General features: G+C 32.7%; 1 protein-coding gene and 1 non-coding gene across 2 annotated transcripts in view; one reads left to right on the top strand and one right to left on the bottom strand.

Annotated features, from left to right (window-relative positions):
• Window positions 1-7,178, top strand: part of LOC148280963 (uncharacterized) — a gene marked incomplete at its 5' end in the record, with an annotated part of 37,782 nt that extends 30,604 nt beyond the window's left edge. The window contains one exon of the mRNA XM_088227548.1: window positions 6,582-7,178. Within this exon, the coding sequence (XP_088083674.1) occupies window positions 6,582-6,749 (168 nt within the window). The remainder of the gene's footprint in view (window positions 1-6,581) is intronic.
• A 5,324-nt stretch (window positions 7,179-12,502) lies between these two features.
• On the bottom strand, window positions 12,503-12,664 carry LOC148280962 (U1 spliceosomal RNA). The gene has a single exon (XR_015822463.1). It is a non-coding gene; the product is annotated as a U1 spliceosomal RNA (small nuclear RNA).
• Window positions 12,665-15,361: the final 2,697 nt, after the last annotated feature.

Raw genomic sequence — 15,361 nt, 5'->3', positions numbered from 1 at the left:
AGAAGGTTTCAAATTTTTGCAATTGCTGATTTTTGTTAAGTAAAAAAAACTGCCACCTTATTGATGTGGGTAAGATTTTACGGAATAATTTAACTTTCTAGAAAGCGCTCAAGTATAAATATGTCTTTCTCAATTTTGTGTACTACTTCTTATGGATTAAACTGGTGTTCTTGTGTTTTCTCTTGTAAATTTCTTAAGAATTTTTTTTGTTGTTTTTATTTAATTTATTAATCGATTATTTTTTAACAAGGCTGAGTGCATCTCAGCTCTTTAGGTGAAAACCTGTGTTGAGCGAAAGTATTAAGTACGTACGAAAGAATAATTGAATATAAAGATACAACGTTATTTTTTCACAACGTATTTGAAATTACAATTAAAAAAAAATCTACATATGAAATTGAAAAATATTCTCAAAAAAATACATGTAAAAAAAGATCAAGTAGGTTTTGAAACACCTTTATTTAAAGAATGAGAATCTAAAAAATGCAAAAACAGAAAACAAATAAAGCATATGTTTTACTATTTTCGTCGATTCAAGATATCAATAGAGCGATATGATTAATACGATTTGGCGTAAATATTCGGTTTTTGGTGTCGTAGCGTGTCGAACAAATAAATGGCAAGTGATAAAAATGGCGTGATCTATCACTTAGTAACTCATTTTCAGTAAAATACCTACGTATTTATCAGGAAGATCTGCTGTTTATGCTTTTAGACATGCAACCACTTCGACAAACTACTTGTCGATAAGGCAAACTTCCGTCAAATAAAAATGACAGTTTGCCTTTCCTATTCACATTCTTCATTTCAAACGTTCAAAATGTAAGTGATTTATGACAACCGAAAGAGGAAAAGTTATTAATGGTCACTGATTTCCAAGAAATATTTTTTCACAGCGAGAAGGCCAGGAAATGTTACGAAAGTCAATGTAGAAAATGATGAATTTCTTTTAACTACAATTTTTTACAAGTAAATTTTTATTTCAGAAACCCGTTAAGTCATTTGAACAAAATGCCATTACAAAAATCCATAAATTCACTTGAATCAACAGTAACAAGGATAAGTGATTTATTTATTTTAAATTCACATGTACATTACGACATTGTTCAGTGTTCTGCGGATAAAAAATAAAGTTCTAAGTGTGAAAAAGAACCCTAGACGAGCGTTTCTGACTCTATAGCCACTCGCAGAAAAAGCGATTATATCTGTATATCTCTCATGGCGCGACATACCTTTTATGGTCAAAATTAGGTTAAACCATAGTACTTTTTTAAAAATTTTAAGCTGCATCGTCGTATGAGCCAAACAACCATGGAAAACGGACGTAAATTTTAACATAAAAAGAAAACCCTCTTATACGACGTTCATAATTTATATTCATATTGATAATATGAATATAAATTATGTGGACGAAATAAAGTATCTCGGGGTCTACTTGGATAGATATTTAAAATTTAAAAAACATACTCAATATGTAACAAAAAAAATTTCAAAAAAATTTCATTTATGGGAAGATTACGAAATGTAATAGATTCTAAAAGTAGTATTCTTATATATAAAACAATAATATGTCCAAACATAAATTACTGTTCTTCCATTCTTTTTTTATGTAATGAAGGAGAAATTCAAAATATACAAATTCTTCAAAATAAGGCAATGAGGATTATACTAAAAAAAAATATATATTCTAATGTAGAAAGAATGCACAAAGAAATTGGCTTGCTCACAGTAAAGCAACAGATTAAATATAATGTGGCAATTTTTATGCATAAAATAATTAAGGGGATGAATAAAATAAAAACAATAATAAAATTTAACCAACAATGTCATACATATGAAACAAGGGGTAAAAAAAAGATAAGATTACCAATGAGGAAAAAAACAGAATCTCAAAACTCATTGTTCAAGGGATTGAAGCTGTACAATGAGTTACCTGAAGAAATAAAAGAAATAGATAAAATTGAAATATTTAAAATTAATTTGAAAAAATATGTAATTGAGAAATTTTGATAAAAAAATTGTAATATTATTAAAAGTTTATATTAGTTCTTAAAATGTTATGAACTAACTTAATAAAGCATAAATAAATAAATAAATAAAAATAAACAGATTTATATCTCTAAAAATTACTGAATTATTTTACGATAATCGTTAAGGATCACATTAAAATTCGTTTTCGTATTTTTATCGTAAAAGTTTTACGTAAAATCTGTGATCATTATTCCTTCGATGTCTTGGGACTGTAAACAAGGGCCGCCTTTTCCCGAAACGTGTTCGATGAAAATTAGTGTATGTTCGTTTGATTTTGCGATACACGTTAAATGTGTCAATCCAGAAATTAAATTAAAGGCGCTTGTTCCAGAAAAGCACTTTACGTTATTTTATTCATCCGGTCACGTTATCTAAGATCGGTTATTAAGATGCGTTTTTTCGTGGGTTGTTCGTTGTCGTGTTACAAGAAGTATTGTTTTAGTTAATTAAGAAACTTTTGGACACAGTGCGATGTATGCAAACTGGATTCTACGCGCCTTCTAATATATTATTAATAATAAATTTCGAAAATTTTTACAGCGCCGTTTTCGTGAATCACTTCAAGGGCGCTGAACATTATACTTAAATAAAAAAATAAGGTCTATCCTACAGGCCAACTCTTAATTACTATTTACTAAGAGACAAATTTTACAAATCATGTAATACACATAATATGGTACTTCTAACAATTACATCTAAAAAATAGCACTTTAGTGTCAGGAAACGGTTTCAGAAAAAAACAATTTTCTAATTTTTTTCTGAAAAGGGATTCAGTTGCACAATTTCGAACTTCTGAAGGCAAGGCATTCCACGCCAAAGGTCCGGCTATTGCAAAAGCACTATCGCCAAATTTGGAGTTCTGGTTGCGTGAATGAGGTTGTATCACCTTCCCTACAGCAGAACAGGAGGTTGAGCGGAGAGTGAGGCGCCGATCTCCCAGCTCGTCCGGAACGCAGAGTTCTTTAAAGTATTGAGGAGCCGTGTTATGAATCGCCTTGTACATTAACCAACACAGCTTGTACTCGACCCTTTCTGGAAAACGTAACCAGTAAAGACTTTGAAGCAACGGTGTAATGTGATGGTACTTTGATACACCAAATATTAACCTGGCAGCTGCATTCAGAATGGACTACAATCGCTCCATTTTATATTTAGGTAATCTACGTGTGCTTATATCATTTCGGCATATTGAATCTGAAGTTTTTAATCTTAATGTGGCCCGGTACTAAAACACCTCTTTTACGATAAAACATTGCATTAGCTAAGCATGGTTACCACTTCGGATCACTATATTTATTATTGAGGTTAATGTATTTGATATTAAAGAGATGAAAAAGCAGTTAAATCTTGCGCAGATTTATTACGCTAGGGTCAAAATAAAGCGTAAAATGTATTTTCTTCGTTGATCCAACCGGATTTACTGGTATTTATGATTGCCATTTTCAATCCGCAAATACAACCTCATATAAATATGATTTTGATCTACCTACACAATCTACACATGCATAAACACGTTTATTCAGTTTCTTAGAATGAAATTTCCAGTTTTATAGCGAGCGTCAATCGAGATCTGGGAAAATATCAATTGATTTTAACCATGAAAAATCACAAGGTCGAAACCGTGTACTGAGTATAAAGATGATGTAAGATGATGTATAAAGTTTTTTATTTTTTTAGACATCAAAGGGAAAAGGGTCTAAAAAGTTGCATTTTGGATCACATTGAACGTAAAAATTATTTAAAAAAATATTCCATACTACTTTTGGCCCTCAACCGAGGTTTTAAGTTAATTACAGTTTGAACATTTTGTTAATAATCAATATTGAAAAACAAAAGGTTTTGTTCGTAAGGATATAATTTAATCACATTACAAATTCGAACACGTTTTAAAACTACCAAGATCCAAAAAGTTTACACTCCGCGGAACTGATTCTGTTGAGCGCCTGACGAAATTGACGAAAATTGACGAAAAAAATGGCTCATTAAAAAAACAATGCTACCCATTTATTACAAAACAAAGTGTGACTTACACGCTTATTCAATAAGGTTAAATGCACATTATAAAATTTGATTAGACTGATTTTCTTACTTAAATACGAAATGACAGGCGGGTTAGCGCAAAAAAGGACTTTGTCGAAAACTTCAAGCTATGGTTGAGGGCCAAAAATAGTATCAAATATATTTTTTTAATTTTTTCAATTCTCCGCGCGTGAAATCACAAGTTTCGCATAGCTTTGTTCTCTTCGGTGAGTTATTCTGATTGGTCCAATTAAATGCCCTATCTTTTACCACGTGTAAGAAAAAAACAATTATATTCAATCTCCCGTAGCTCTAAACATCCTCACTGTGAAGGTGATAGGGCATATTAGTTCATATTTACGTAGTTTATTATGTAATTTTAATTACCAAATATAATATTTAGATAAAAAAATAATCTTTATTATTTTGCAACAAATAGTCAATAATTTAAAAAATCTTACGATGATAATATATAATAATACGATCCATAAAAAAATACATTTTTTTGGTTAGTTTTTATTTTTAAAAAAAATATGAACACTGAATTTTTTCACTGGGAACATTAGACTTTTTGCAATGTGCGGATTTCATAAAAAGCCACGAACCTCTCGGGAGGGGGCTTTTCTTATTTTTTAAATTAACACATTAAAACAATCAAACTTTTAAAGCATACGATGTAATTACAGAAATCATGTGAATGAAAAAAAAAATATTTTTAAACAAATTTATAACTAAATAATTTCCTAGGGAGGAAATCCGGCCTGTTTACAAACATTTGGACATACTCAAAATAATGTTGATTAAACTAACTGGTATAAGAAGAAGTATACAAATTTTAAAAAAAAATTCAGGCGTTGCCTGTGAAATTGGTTCAGCCGGATGAATGTCACCTACATGATAAAGTCTTCACAAAAGTCAGCAGATGGGAGAGCTAAGGAAATGTGGATGTTTGAACATGGGCAGAATGGTGAATGTTACAAAGTGTGTAAAGCGGCCACTCAAATCAGCCAATGACACGTCATAAGCTCTGTGAATGTCTAGATTTCCATATTTCTGCCTCAAAAACGTTTTCCTCTCTGTTGTTATAAATGTGTACAAAATATTTTAGTTAAACGATTGGCAGCAAATAATCTGTTTTCAACTTTTAACCTCCAAATCAAAAAATGATATTTTTGCAATTTCGTGATTTTGACATTGACCCGACAAAATATTGACCGTACAACTTGACAGTTTCAAATCATACGGTAGATGTACAATGTACAGTTTTATATGTAACATGAGATAAGATTTTACTATTGATTTTATTAAGGTATTTTTTGGATATACACAGAGCTTCGGCTTCTCAGTATGAGAGTTATTTTTATGGTCAAGTCCAGTACTACATAGTTCTACTTATCTCGTTTATCCACCGAGAAGAAACTTTTTACCATAAATCTTTATAATACTGGAATTGGGTAGGGTCTTTTTCTATTTTTGTCAGATTAAAAAAAAAAACATCACCTTGAAAATCTTGTGTAAAATTATATTCTTCATCATGTCCCTATCTGCACCCGATAGTGCATAGGGCACTGCATTGGTATACGTAATAGAGCGTGTACTGATAATTTCTATCTTGAAAAGGTTGTACAAAGGCGAGAAAATTATTGCCAGTAATGCCTAAAATAATATGTTTTTATAACCAGAAAATTTATTTCCTAAATATTTTAATTGATCTAGTCAAATATTAAATAGTTTACTTGAAATCCCTGATTGTAAATCCAGACTCGGGCAGACACTCATTTTTCATAGCTCCAAAACTGCATTTTATAAGGACAATTATGTATATTTAAATTTATTTCAAATACATTTTCTTGTATACCCACGAACAGACCATGCCTTTGTGGGATTTTTGTTTACTGTTTTAACTATTAATATGTATTTCATTGCTATGTAATTATGCTTTATTTTTTGAATACTCTGTTTTACATCTTATGTATGTTGTAAAAAAGCAAAAGAATTGAAATAATAGAAATAAAAAATAATAAAAAAACAAAGAGGAAAAACATTGTTGATAAGGGAATATGGAAGTCTAGGCATTTACAGGGCTTATGACCTGTCATTGGCTGGTTTAAGTAACCACTTTACACACTGTGTAACATTCACCATTCTGCCCATGTTTAAACATCCACATTTCCTCAATTCTTCCATCTGTTGACTTTTGTAGTAAGAGAGCTGAAACCTTTATTATGCGGGTGAGACTAGTATGGCCGCGGAGAAATAATAACAATAAAAATACATTTAGAAAAACACAGTCTTCTACTTTGACAAAAAACCCTCCACCCTTTTATAATTAAATTAAAAACACCTTAAAAGCGATACTGTCATTTATTGGTCCATCAAACTAACTTACTTAAAGTTATAACCAGTTATGTATTTTATAAATATTAAAACATATCACTGAAGAGGCAAACGTGACTAAATAATGAGTATTAAACTGCTCATAGCAAATTATCGAATAATTTATTTTTAACGATTGATGTTTTTTTTCTTAGGTCAGTATGCCGCGGTTGACTCCAGGAAAGTCTGCCGAGATTTCCGCTCAAAGGAGGCTGGAGTGGGAGGCTGCGATGGAAGCTGTGCTAAGAGACCTCGCCACACCCTCACCTGAACAGCCCAAACCACCCTTAGTGCAAATAGTCATATACGAAACATCCTTGTAGACAGTTTGTCCATCGCATTTGAGGGTATATATCTTTTTGGCGGTGTCCACATACAAAGAAAAATTCGTTGTTGTCAAAAGCCAAAAAGAATTGACATTTCTATGGACAAGAGTACATTGCAGGGGCGAATCGTCCAAATGAGCGATTGTGCACAGCTTACCGTTACATGTAACTTTCAATAATAATGTTGTATAGTAACTATGTTAATGGGAAAATAATTCAATAATTGTTATTTATTATAAATCACCGGCACCGTTTTTATCTTCCAACAAAAAAAATCTATAAAGTGCGCCCAGCACCCAGCCTGTTTTCAGTGAACGATGGAACTAGCCGATTACCTCAGCTTTTTTCTCAATACAAAAAACTGTACTATGTTTTACATCTTTAACGCAGTTGCGGTTTTTTCATATTAAAACAGACTTATTTATTTATTTATTTATTTATTTATTTATTTATTAACGGACATTGTCCATGTATACAATTTATAAGGTTTAAATATTACAAATAAAAGAGTAGTTTAAAACATTTAAAGAAAAAAAGAAAGAAGCATTGACAAACATAAGGGACATCGAGACAAGATCTGGACTATTTATTTAGTGCTCGTTTAAATCGTTGTAAACTTAAACCAAAAAAGTCCAGATCCTGTCTTGAGTTAACAATACGACAAAGGCGGGTCATTGGAGAATTTAGGCCATAGTTTGTTCTATGCTGATCGATGAACAGTACTTCATTGTTTCTCAATCTACGAGTCGGAATATTGAATTTTACTTGTCCCAGTAATGATGGAACATCGATTATACCATTTAGTATGCCGAACATATATATGGAGTCAATATTAGTTCTACGTTTTTGTAGACTAGAAATATTTAACATTGACTCTATTTCGGCATAAGAATAATTATCTCTCTCTAGTCCAAGCATCCACGCTATTTTTCGAAGCAAGCGATGTTGGACTGATTCAATGTGATTTATGCGATTGACATAGAATGGAGACCAGACCACTGAGGCATATTCAAGAAGAGGGCGAACAGTTGAGCAATAAAGAGTTTTGATTGTACGGACATTAGTAAAATCAGAGGATATTCTGTTAATGAAGCCAAGTAATTTCAGTGATTTATTTACTGTATTATCTATATGCTCGTTGTATGTCAGTTTATAGTCCAAAACAACTCCTAAATCTCTGATGGACTTGACTACATCAATTTTGGAGTTTTCTAATAGGTACTCGAAGGAAATTGGTTGTTTTGTTCTATGAAATGACATTATTTTGCATTTTTTAATATTTAGTTCTAATTTATTGACTTTACACCATCGGTTAAAAGAGTTAATGTCTGATTGAAGAAGAAAGCAGTCTTGTAAAGTTTGAATTATTTTGAGAATTTTGTTGTCGTCCGCGAAGAGCCAAAAACGAGAGTAAGAGAATGATTTAGCAACATCATTAATAAACAAATTGAAAAGCAGGGGTGCCAAATGAGCACCCTGAGGTACACCCGATGTAACATCAATACTGGTTGATAAATAGTTATTTATCCGAACATTTTGTGTCCTACTAGTTAGATACGATTTAATAAATGATAGTAATGGATCTCTTATTCCCAAGGCATGTAATTTATACATGAGAATTTTATGATCTACTTTGTCAAATGCCTTAGAAAAATCTGTATAAAGAACATCAATCTGCTGACCATTTTCGAGTGCTTTGACAATAACCTGGGTATAATCTACCAGGTTAGAGGTGGTTGATCTGGCAGATCTAAATCCATGCTGTTCATCGATCAGTATATTCTTAAACATGGGCGTGATTTTGCTAGCAATTATAGCTTCAAACATTTTAGGGATACAAGATAATGTTGAGATAGGCCTATAATTGCTAACATTAGATTTATCGCCTGATTTAAAAATAGGCCTTATATAACTTATCTTCCATAAGGATGGAAACTCACCAGATGACAGAGAGAGATTAAACATGAATGAAATTGGTTTAGAGAGAGTGTAGCTACAATTTTTTAATAATAAATCTGGAATACCATCAGGCCCAGTGGTCTTTTTACTAGTTAATTTGTTCATAGAACGGAAAACATCATTATTAGAAATTGTGCAACTGTTTAAATCTATAGTATTTGAATATTGTAAAGGGATAGCGCAGCATGAGGAATTATTATTTGCAAAAACGGATGAAAAATGAGTTGCAAAAAGATTTGCAATGTCGGCACCATTAGTTGCTCGTCCGTCATTGAGGAACATAATTGACGGTATATGGTGATCGCTACGCTTATCCGAAACAAATCTCCAAAACTTTTTCGGGTCATCGTTTATCATCTGCTCAGTATTGCTAATAAAGACACTGTAACAGATTCTTGTCTCTGCTTTTACCATTCCTCTCAATTGGGAAAATATTTGGTAATTTATTAGGTTGCCAGTTGATTTATATAATTTGTGATTTCTTTTTTTTTCAAATATTAAGTTTTTTTAAATACGGACTGAACCATTTTGGAAACTTTGGTCGGATAAAGTTAGCTTTGGGGATGAACATATTTATTGCTTCATTCAAACATTGGTTAAAGTTAATTACAGCCTCATTAATATCAGTATAAGAAAAAAATAGTGCTCCAGTCATAGGACAAGAAATATAAGTTTAACCCATCATAATCACCTTTATCAAACTTGTAATGCGCATTATCGTTAGGCTTAAGTGAGTCAATATTAAAGGCATGCGTAACATTAAAATCAAGTGGTGGGTGATACTTGTCGATGGGCAACAAAGGATCAATAGATTCTAATACAGAAATGTTAGGTATAGTACTGAAAATCAAATCTAGACAGTATCCTGAACATTTTTTTACGAAATTTAATTGATACATGTTCATGTAAGCAAATGAATTTACTACCACCGCTGTTTGAGGGGTATTGGGGCTTTGTGTTTTAACTCCACTTCCATCATTAATCCAAGATACTTTAGGCAAATTATAATCTCCACATATCAGCACAGAAGCTGCATCAGTGGAAACTCGCTCTACCAATTCTGTGTGGGCCTTGTAAGTATCAATAGACGAAGAAGGTGGAATATAAACACAACCAATAATCATTTTTTTTGGAACCAACTGAAACACATAATATAATTTGATCTGCAATATTGCTAGAAGACTCAACGGTGTAACAAGAATACAATTTATTTACACATATCATGACACCACCGCCTCGTCTTTTATTTGAAGATACTGAACGATCGCAACGAAATATATTATACTCAGCTAGTCCTAGTTCGGTTGACATGATATTGGTAGACTTGCAGATTACACATATTATATGAAGATTCTCTATTTGGAATCTCGTACTTTGATATTACTCGTATGTAAATAATAATTGAACTATCCATTCTAGCGTTCTTTGCTTCCCATAAAAAAATAGTTACTACTACCCAGATGCTTCGTTCATGTATTGACCAACTTAGCTAGCTAAGATAGTCCCTTATTTCTTCTTCCTTAAAACTTAAGTACTACTTTAGAATTATGTCTATGGAGAGAGCTTTAAGCACGCTGAAATCTTGTGAAGATAGACATTTAATTTTAGTTGTATACTAGATTAGAAAGTAGATCACTTCAAAAGTAATCAGTAAAAATGACTCGGAGTAAAATAATATTCTAATTATTCTCTGGAATCTCTCACAAAATATTTATGTTTCTTTAAAATAATCGATCATTCACGCAATGAACGCAATACCCTTAGCGTGTCCAATATTCAAATTATTCAATCGATTATTATTTTCTTTTCCTCTGAGTTTTATGCAATTTAAACTTGATAAGTTTGTTGTTGCGTTGCATTTTTATTACGCCATCAATTCCCCTTCAAAAACAAACAATTTTGTTACATGAAAGTAAGATGATCAGTCTTACGGATAATTTTTAAATATGCTCTAAAATCTAGACGCAGTAGTGAACCCCTTTCATCACTCCACTTATTCTACTTAGTTGGAGCATATGGTGCTCACAAACAGCATACAGGATTCTCTGCCGGCTGTCAGCTGCATGAAAATTCCGGTTCCGACATGAACAACTTACACACAGTCGGACAGACATCTACATAGGATGTTGAGAGTCTGATCCCTTAAAAAGTAAGAAAGCGTAGGTAAGGCTTTCGGGGTGCATTCGCAGTACATGGCTAAGCCAACCGCATTATCTCTGCTTGATGACAGTTGTCATTTGAAGAAGCTGCGTCCATTCTCATATTTCTTCATTTTTCATCAAGTTAAACCACGGTTAGCTTCGATTGACAGCTTTATAAAAATTTAACATATCTGTATGTATTATGATAAATACATATTCAATTCAATTGTAAAACTAGAGGTTATTAATGTTCTACAATAAAAAAATCCTATTTAAGGCTACTGATTCGATTTTATAGTTTTGCGTCGTACGTAAGTCTTGGATTTGATTCATTTTAAGGATTTTCTATCTTCTTCTTTTTAGTTTTGTTTAGACTGCAAGTGGCAATAAGTCCGCCATTTAACTATGTATACCTTTGTTATTATTTTTGTATGTATTACATTGTATTTTATAGTTAATAAAGATTTATTGTTATTATTAATAAATGTACTGCTTTTTAAATAATGTTATTTCGCTCGCAAAATTTAGATTTATTGCATTTCCTGTATGCATTTTTTTTACGTTTATACTTTTTTCAAACAACGCGTCGTAGCATTAAGATGAAGGACATAATTAAATATCCAATAAAGTGTAATTAAAATTTCATTGTAATTTAAATATGATATAATATTCACGGTTCGTTTTTGTTTGTACATATTGTTTATTTTAAGAATTAATTGTTTCTAAAATTCATCTGAAAACCGAATAAAGTATTTTATAAAAAAAAATATGTTTATTTATTTATCTGTCATATTTTTAATACAGCTATTCTAGTTGGGTATATGGGAATCTGAATTGGTGATCTCTAAAATTATTTTATTTTTAAAACGATTTAACAGAAAACAATAGAGAATGTTTTATAATTTTAAACAAAAGATTTGATCTTGAAACATTTGAAAAAAAAAAAATCAACATCATGGCATACCAATAAACACACAAATAGTACCTACCATATTTCAAAACAAGCGCTGAAAATTTGTCCGTTTTAGTGGTGTGATTCGGTAGGCGAATGTTGAATAATTTAGGGTCAGTTTTTTGTGAAATAAAAAAAAACAAAATGATAAAAACCCAATAATGGTTGTATACATGTCATCCTCTTGGAATTTCCGATTACCCAAAGTCGTTAATCGTTTTTATTTTTTAAAAGGATACAATTGGGTTTTTACGATTTACCGAAATATTAAAATTTTTGGTGGTCATTTTCAAATAAATCACTCTTAGAAACTAGGAATTGAGTTGTGGTAGAACAGGGTGCCGACCTTTGATCCGAGAGTCCACGATTCTAAGAAAAGAGCAGCATTATAAATATAACATTTATTATCCATAATCACAACATGGAAGTTTGTTTCCTAAAATTCAAGAAATAGAACATGTGACTTGACTGTCTACCCAATAGATTTGAATAAATTAGCAGTCGGTTTAAAAAGAATAAACGGCGGCTTTCGTAATGTCATCACGTCATGTAACGTGGTTTTGATTGAAAACCCAGGGGCTTAAGAATATTGGCCAGTAGTGCTTAATTGCAGTTTGTAATACAATCATGACGATTCGTGGGAACTAATGACAGCCACCGTCCCACCGCAATGACGGAGGAATTGGATTAAGTTTAATGAGGGACAGCGCGTACGCAGTCCCTACTACCAAAAATTACGCGCCCGAGTTATCCGCATTAGGGATAATCGCAAGGGTCAGCCCAACCGAAGTGCAATGGAAGAGCCTCGCCCTGGGGGAACCGCCTTGTTGATCACGGTGTCCCCTACGCCAGGTAAGTATGCTTTAATCGGGAACTCCCTGAGTATATATTGACTGTACCAACCATTTCACGAGCGCGATGCGAACGATACTAGCGCCATCTTTTGGTGATATGATATAATATCATTTGTTAAGAGCTGGGCCCCGTTTACAATGGGAAGTAAACAGAGTTATCTTCGACTGTCTATAAAGAAAAACCAATACGAAAATGAGTATGTTTGCGTGAACATTTAAAGTATATTCGTCAGTAACTCTTGTATATGATATATTATTCGCACATGTTAAAAAATCTATTCTATCAGAACAACATGGTTTTTTTTCCAAACAATCCGTAACAACAAATTTTATTCAATATACCCAATTTTTGAGTGACAGCATCGATAATAATTTGCAAGTTGATGCCATTTACGTATACAGATTTCTGTAACGCATTCGATAAGGTCAATCATAATGTTTTACTTTTATCATATAAATAAAAGACTAGTGATACTGCGACAAACATTTATTTGCCAAGGTTGATTTTAGCGTACCGTTCACCCTATTCCCGGCACTCCCCCTCCTATCAATATCTTTCTGTCATTTCATCCCTCGTAAACACACGTCTCAGATACACATATTCTTCTACCCGTTTTAGTATAACCCCATTCACAGTTTATTTATTTATTTATTTACATATATAAGTTTATTGTGCATTATTTGAGACATAAGTCCCAACTCCATGAGACTAAAAGTCCTGTGTTCAGATGGGACTATATTATATATTATATTTGTTGAATGATTTTGAATACTTAGAATTAAATTAGTTTCTACTATAAAGTGCACCCATTTCTGTTGGTCTAAGAGTAGATAAATTCGTTTGAACAGCCCTGATGTGGATTATGGCAAACTTTCAAAAACAATAAGAGATCTCACTCCAAGAAAAAAAGTGAATTCTGGAGCCATACATAAAATGAAATTTATTGGAAAAGTTTCACAATGGCGTGCATTTTTAAAAAAAATGTGTCATTGTAGATATAAATAAATGTATTAACTTTATTTCTTCCGCATAAATAACGCTTATTTTGTTGAATCAACAATATTTGGAATAAATATAAATCCAACGAAAGTTAACTTTCGCAGAAATCTTGAAATATATCATTCATAGTACCTTTTTGTTTTATTAAATTGTAAATGATTATTTTTAAATACCAACAACCCTTTCACCTGTAGCACATATTTTTTTTAATCATCACTATTCCACATCTAATGGTGCATAGAGCACTGCATTAGCACTCCAATTGAAACATATAATTTTTGTCATATTAAATGTAGGATATAAATATAATGGGCCGGCCACACACTCGACGAGTGGCATTGGAAGTAGCGAGGAAAGGAGGTAGAGACGTAGTGTGGCAACATTACTCGTCATGCCGCACGTCATGCTCCTCGTCGTCCCAACCGCTCCCTATTTTGTCGGTTTTTTGAGCGCGAGTCAAAGACCGGCAATATGAGTGCGAGTGTCTGGCTACATAATTACTCGGTCGTGGCATCGAACGCTCACACAAGACGCACGCGTCATTTTTGAATGATGTTTATTTCTTTGTGTGACATTGATATAATTAAATATACTAAAAATGCATAGTGCGCACGCTGCCACAGCTTCATCTTCCATTGTATAGCAAAAACAAATGATAAATGCGGAGCGTCGTGATTATTTGCGTGAGTAAAGCAGTATGTGGGCAGAGAGGGCAACATCGGGCGTGAGGTTCGCAGCGCGAGGAGCAAAATGATGAGCAGCGCAAGGAGCATGTGTGGCGGAGCTGTATGTCTCATGCTTTAGGTACCAGTTCAGGCGCAAAGAAATATTACAGTGTCAAATAGTACCCAGGACCGTTCTTGAACCGTACTCATGACCTCGAAAATGTTAGACGAAATCGCCAAGCCCTACACGATGATGTGGACTAATCTCCACTCGATTTTCTTTTTCCGAATTTTTACGTAAGTGTGGCCATCGAATCTAAAATACACGAGATGTGTTTTGGTTCTATTTGACACAGATAACTGTATTTTTCATTTGCCTGTATCCAGAAAACGTACAGAATTAATGAATAACGAAATAGGACGAAAAAACTTGGATCCATATATTTTCAATCGTGTACGTAGGAAGAACAGCCCTAAGTTACAACCCGATAGTTTCAAAGCGTTTATAAATTAAGTGATTTACTTTTTCCACGCCCTTTTCACGATAAGTTTGCAAATACTACTTTCTCAAGGCGTATTTTAATACCACGTGTGGCCCATTTTATAATCAAGAAATCTGCAGTGCATATGCTTAAACAAAAAACATGCAAATCATTAAAAATACAGTGTGTTTTATTACAACTTTCAAATTAAAAATACATTTACTGTGATTACAAAGTCTCAATATTGTAGGATTTCTTCTGAGAAATTAGGGTCAAGAGGTGACTAAAAACTAAAAACACTTCTGTGTGTAAAATGAGACAGAATCCTGGACGAGTGTTTTTGACTCGATGACTAATCTCAGATGAAAATCCTGAAAAGGGGAATGGAGCCGAGAAAAGTCCGAATCGTAATGTAAAGAACCATGTTTGAGGAGCCAGGTTTGATTCCTAGCACAATGGGCGAGAAATATTGGTTTTCAAGTTTAAAAAAAATCCCAAACCAACCACAAGAGGTTCTTTCTTTTTAGGTGTGGTATTTTGTTTCGGTTTTTTTTCG

Source organism: Micrasema longulum, unplaced genomic scaffold (genome assembly GCF_059751315.1).
Source record: "Micrasema longulum isolate JH-2025_06_02 unplaced genomic scaffold, ASM5975131v1 h1tg000509l, whole genome shotgun sequence".
Lineage (NCBI taxonomy): Eukaryota > Metazoa > Arthropoda > Insecta > Trichoptera > Brachycentridae > Micrasema > Micrasema longulum.
Note: the sequence above shows the minus strand (reverse complement) of the source record. Positions and strands in the feature narration are given on the sequence as shown.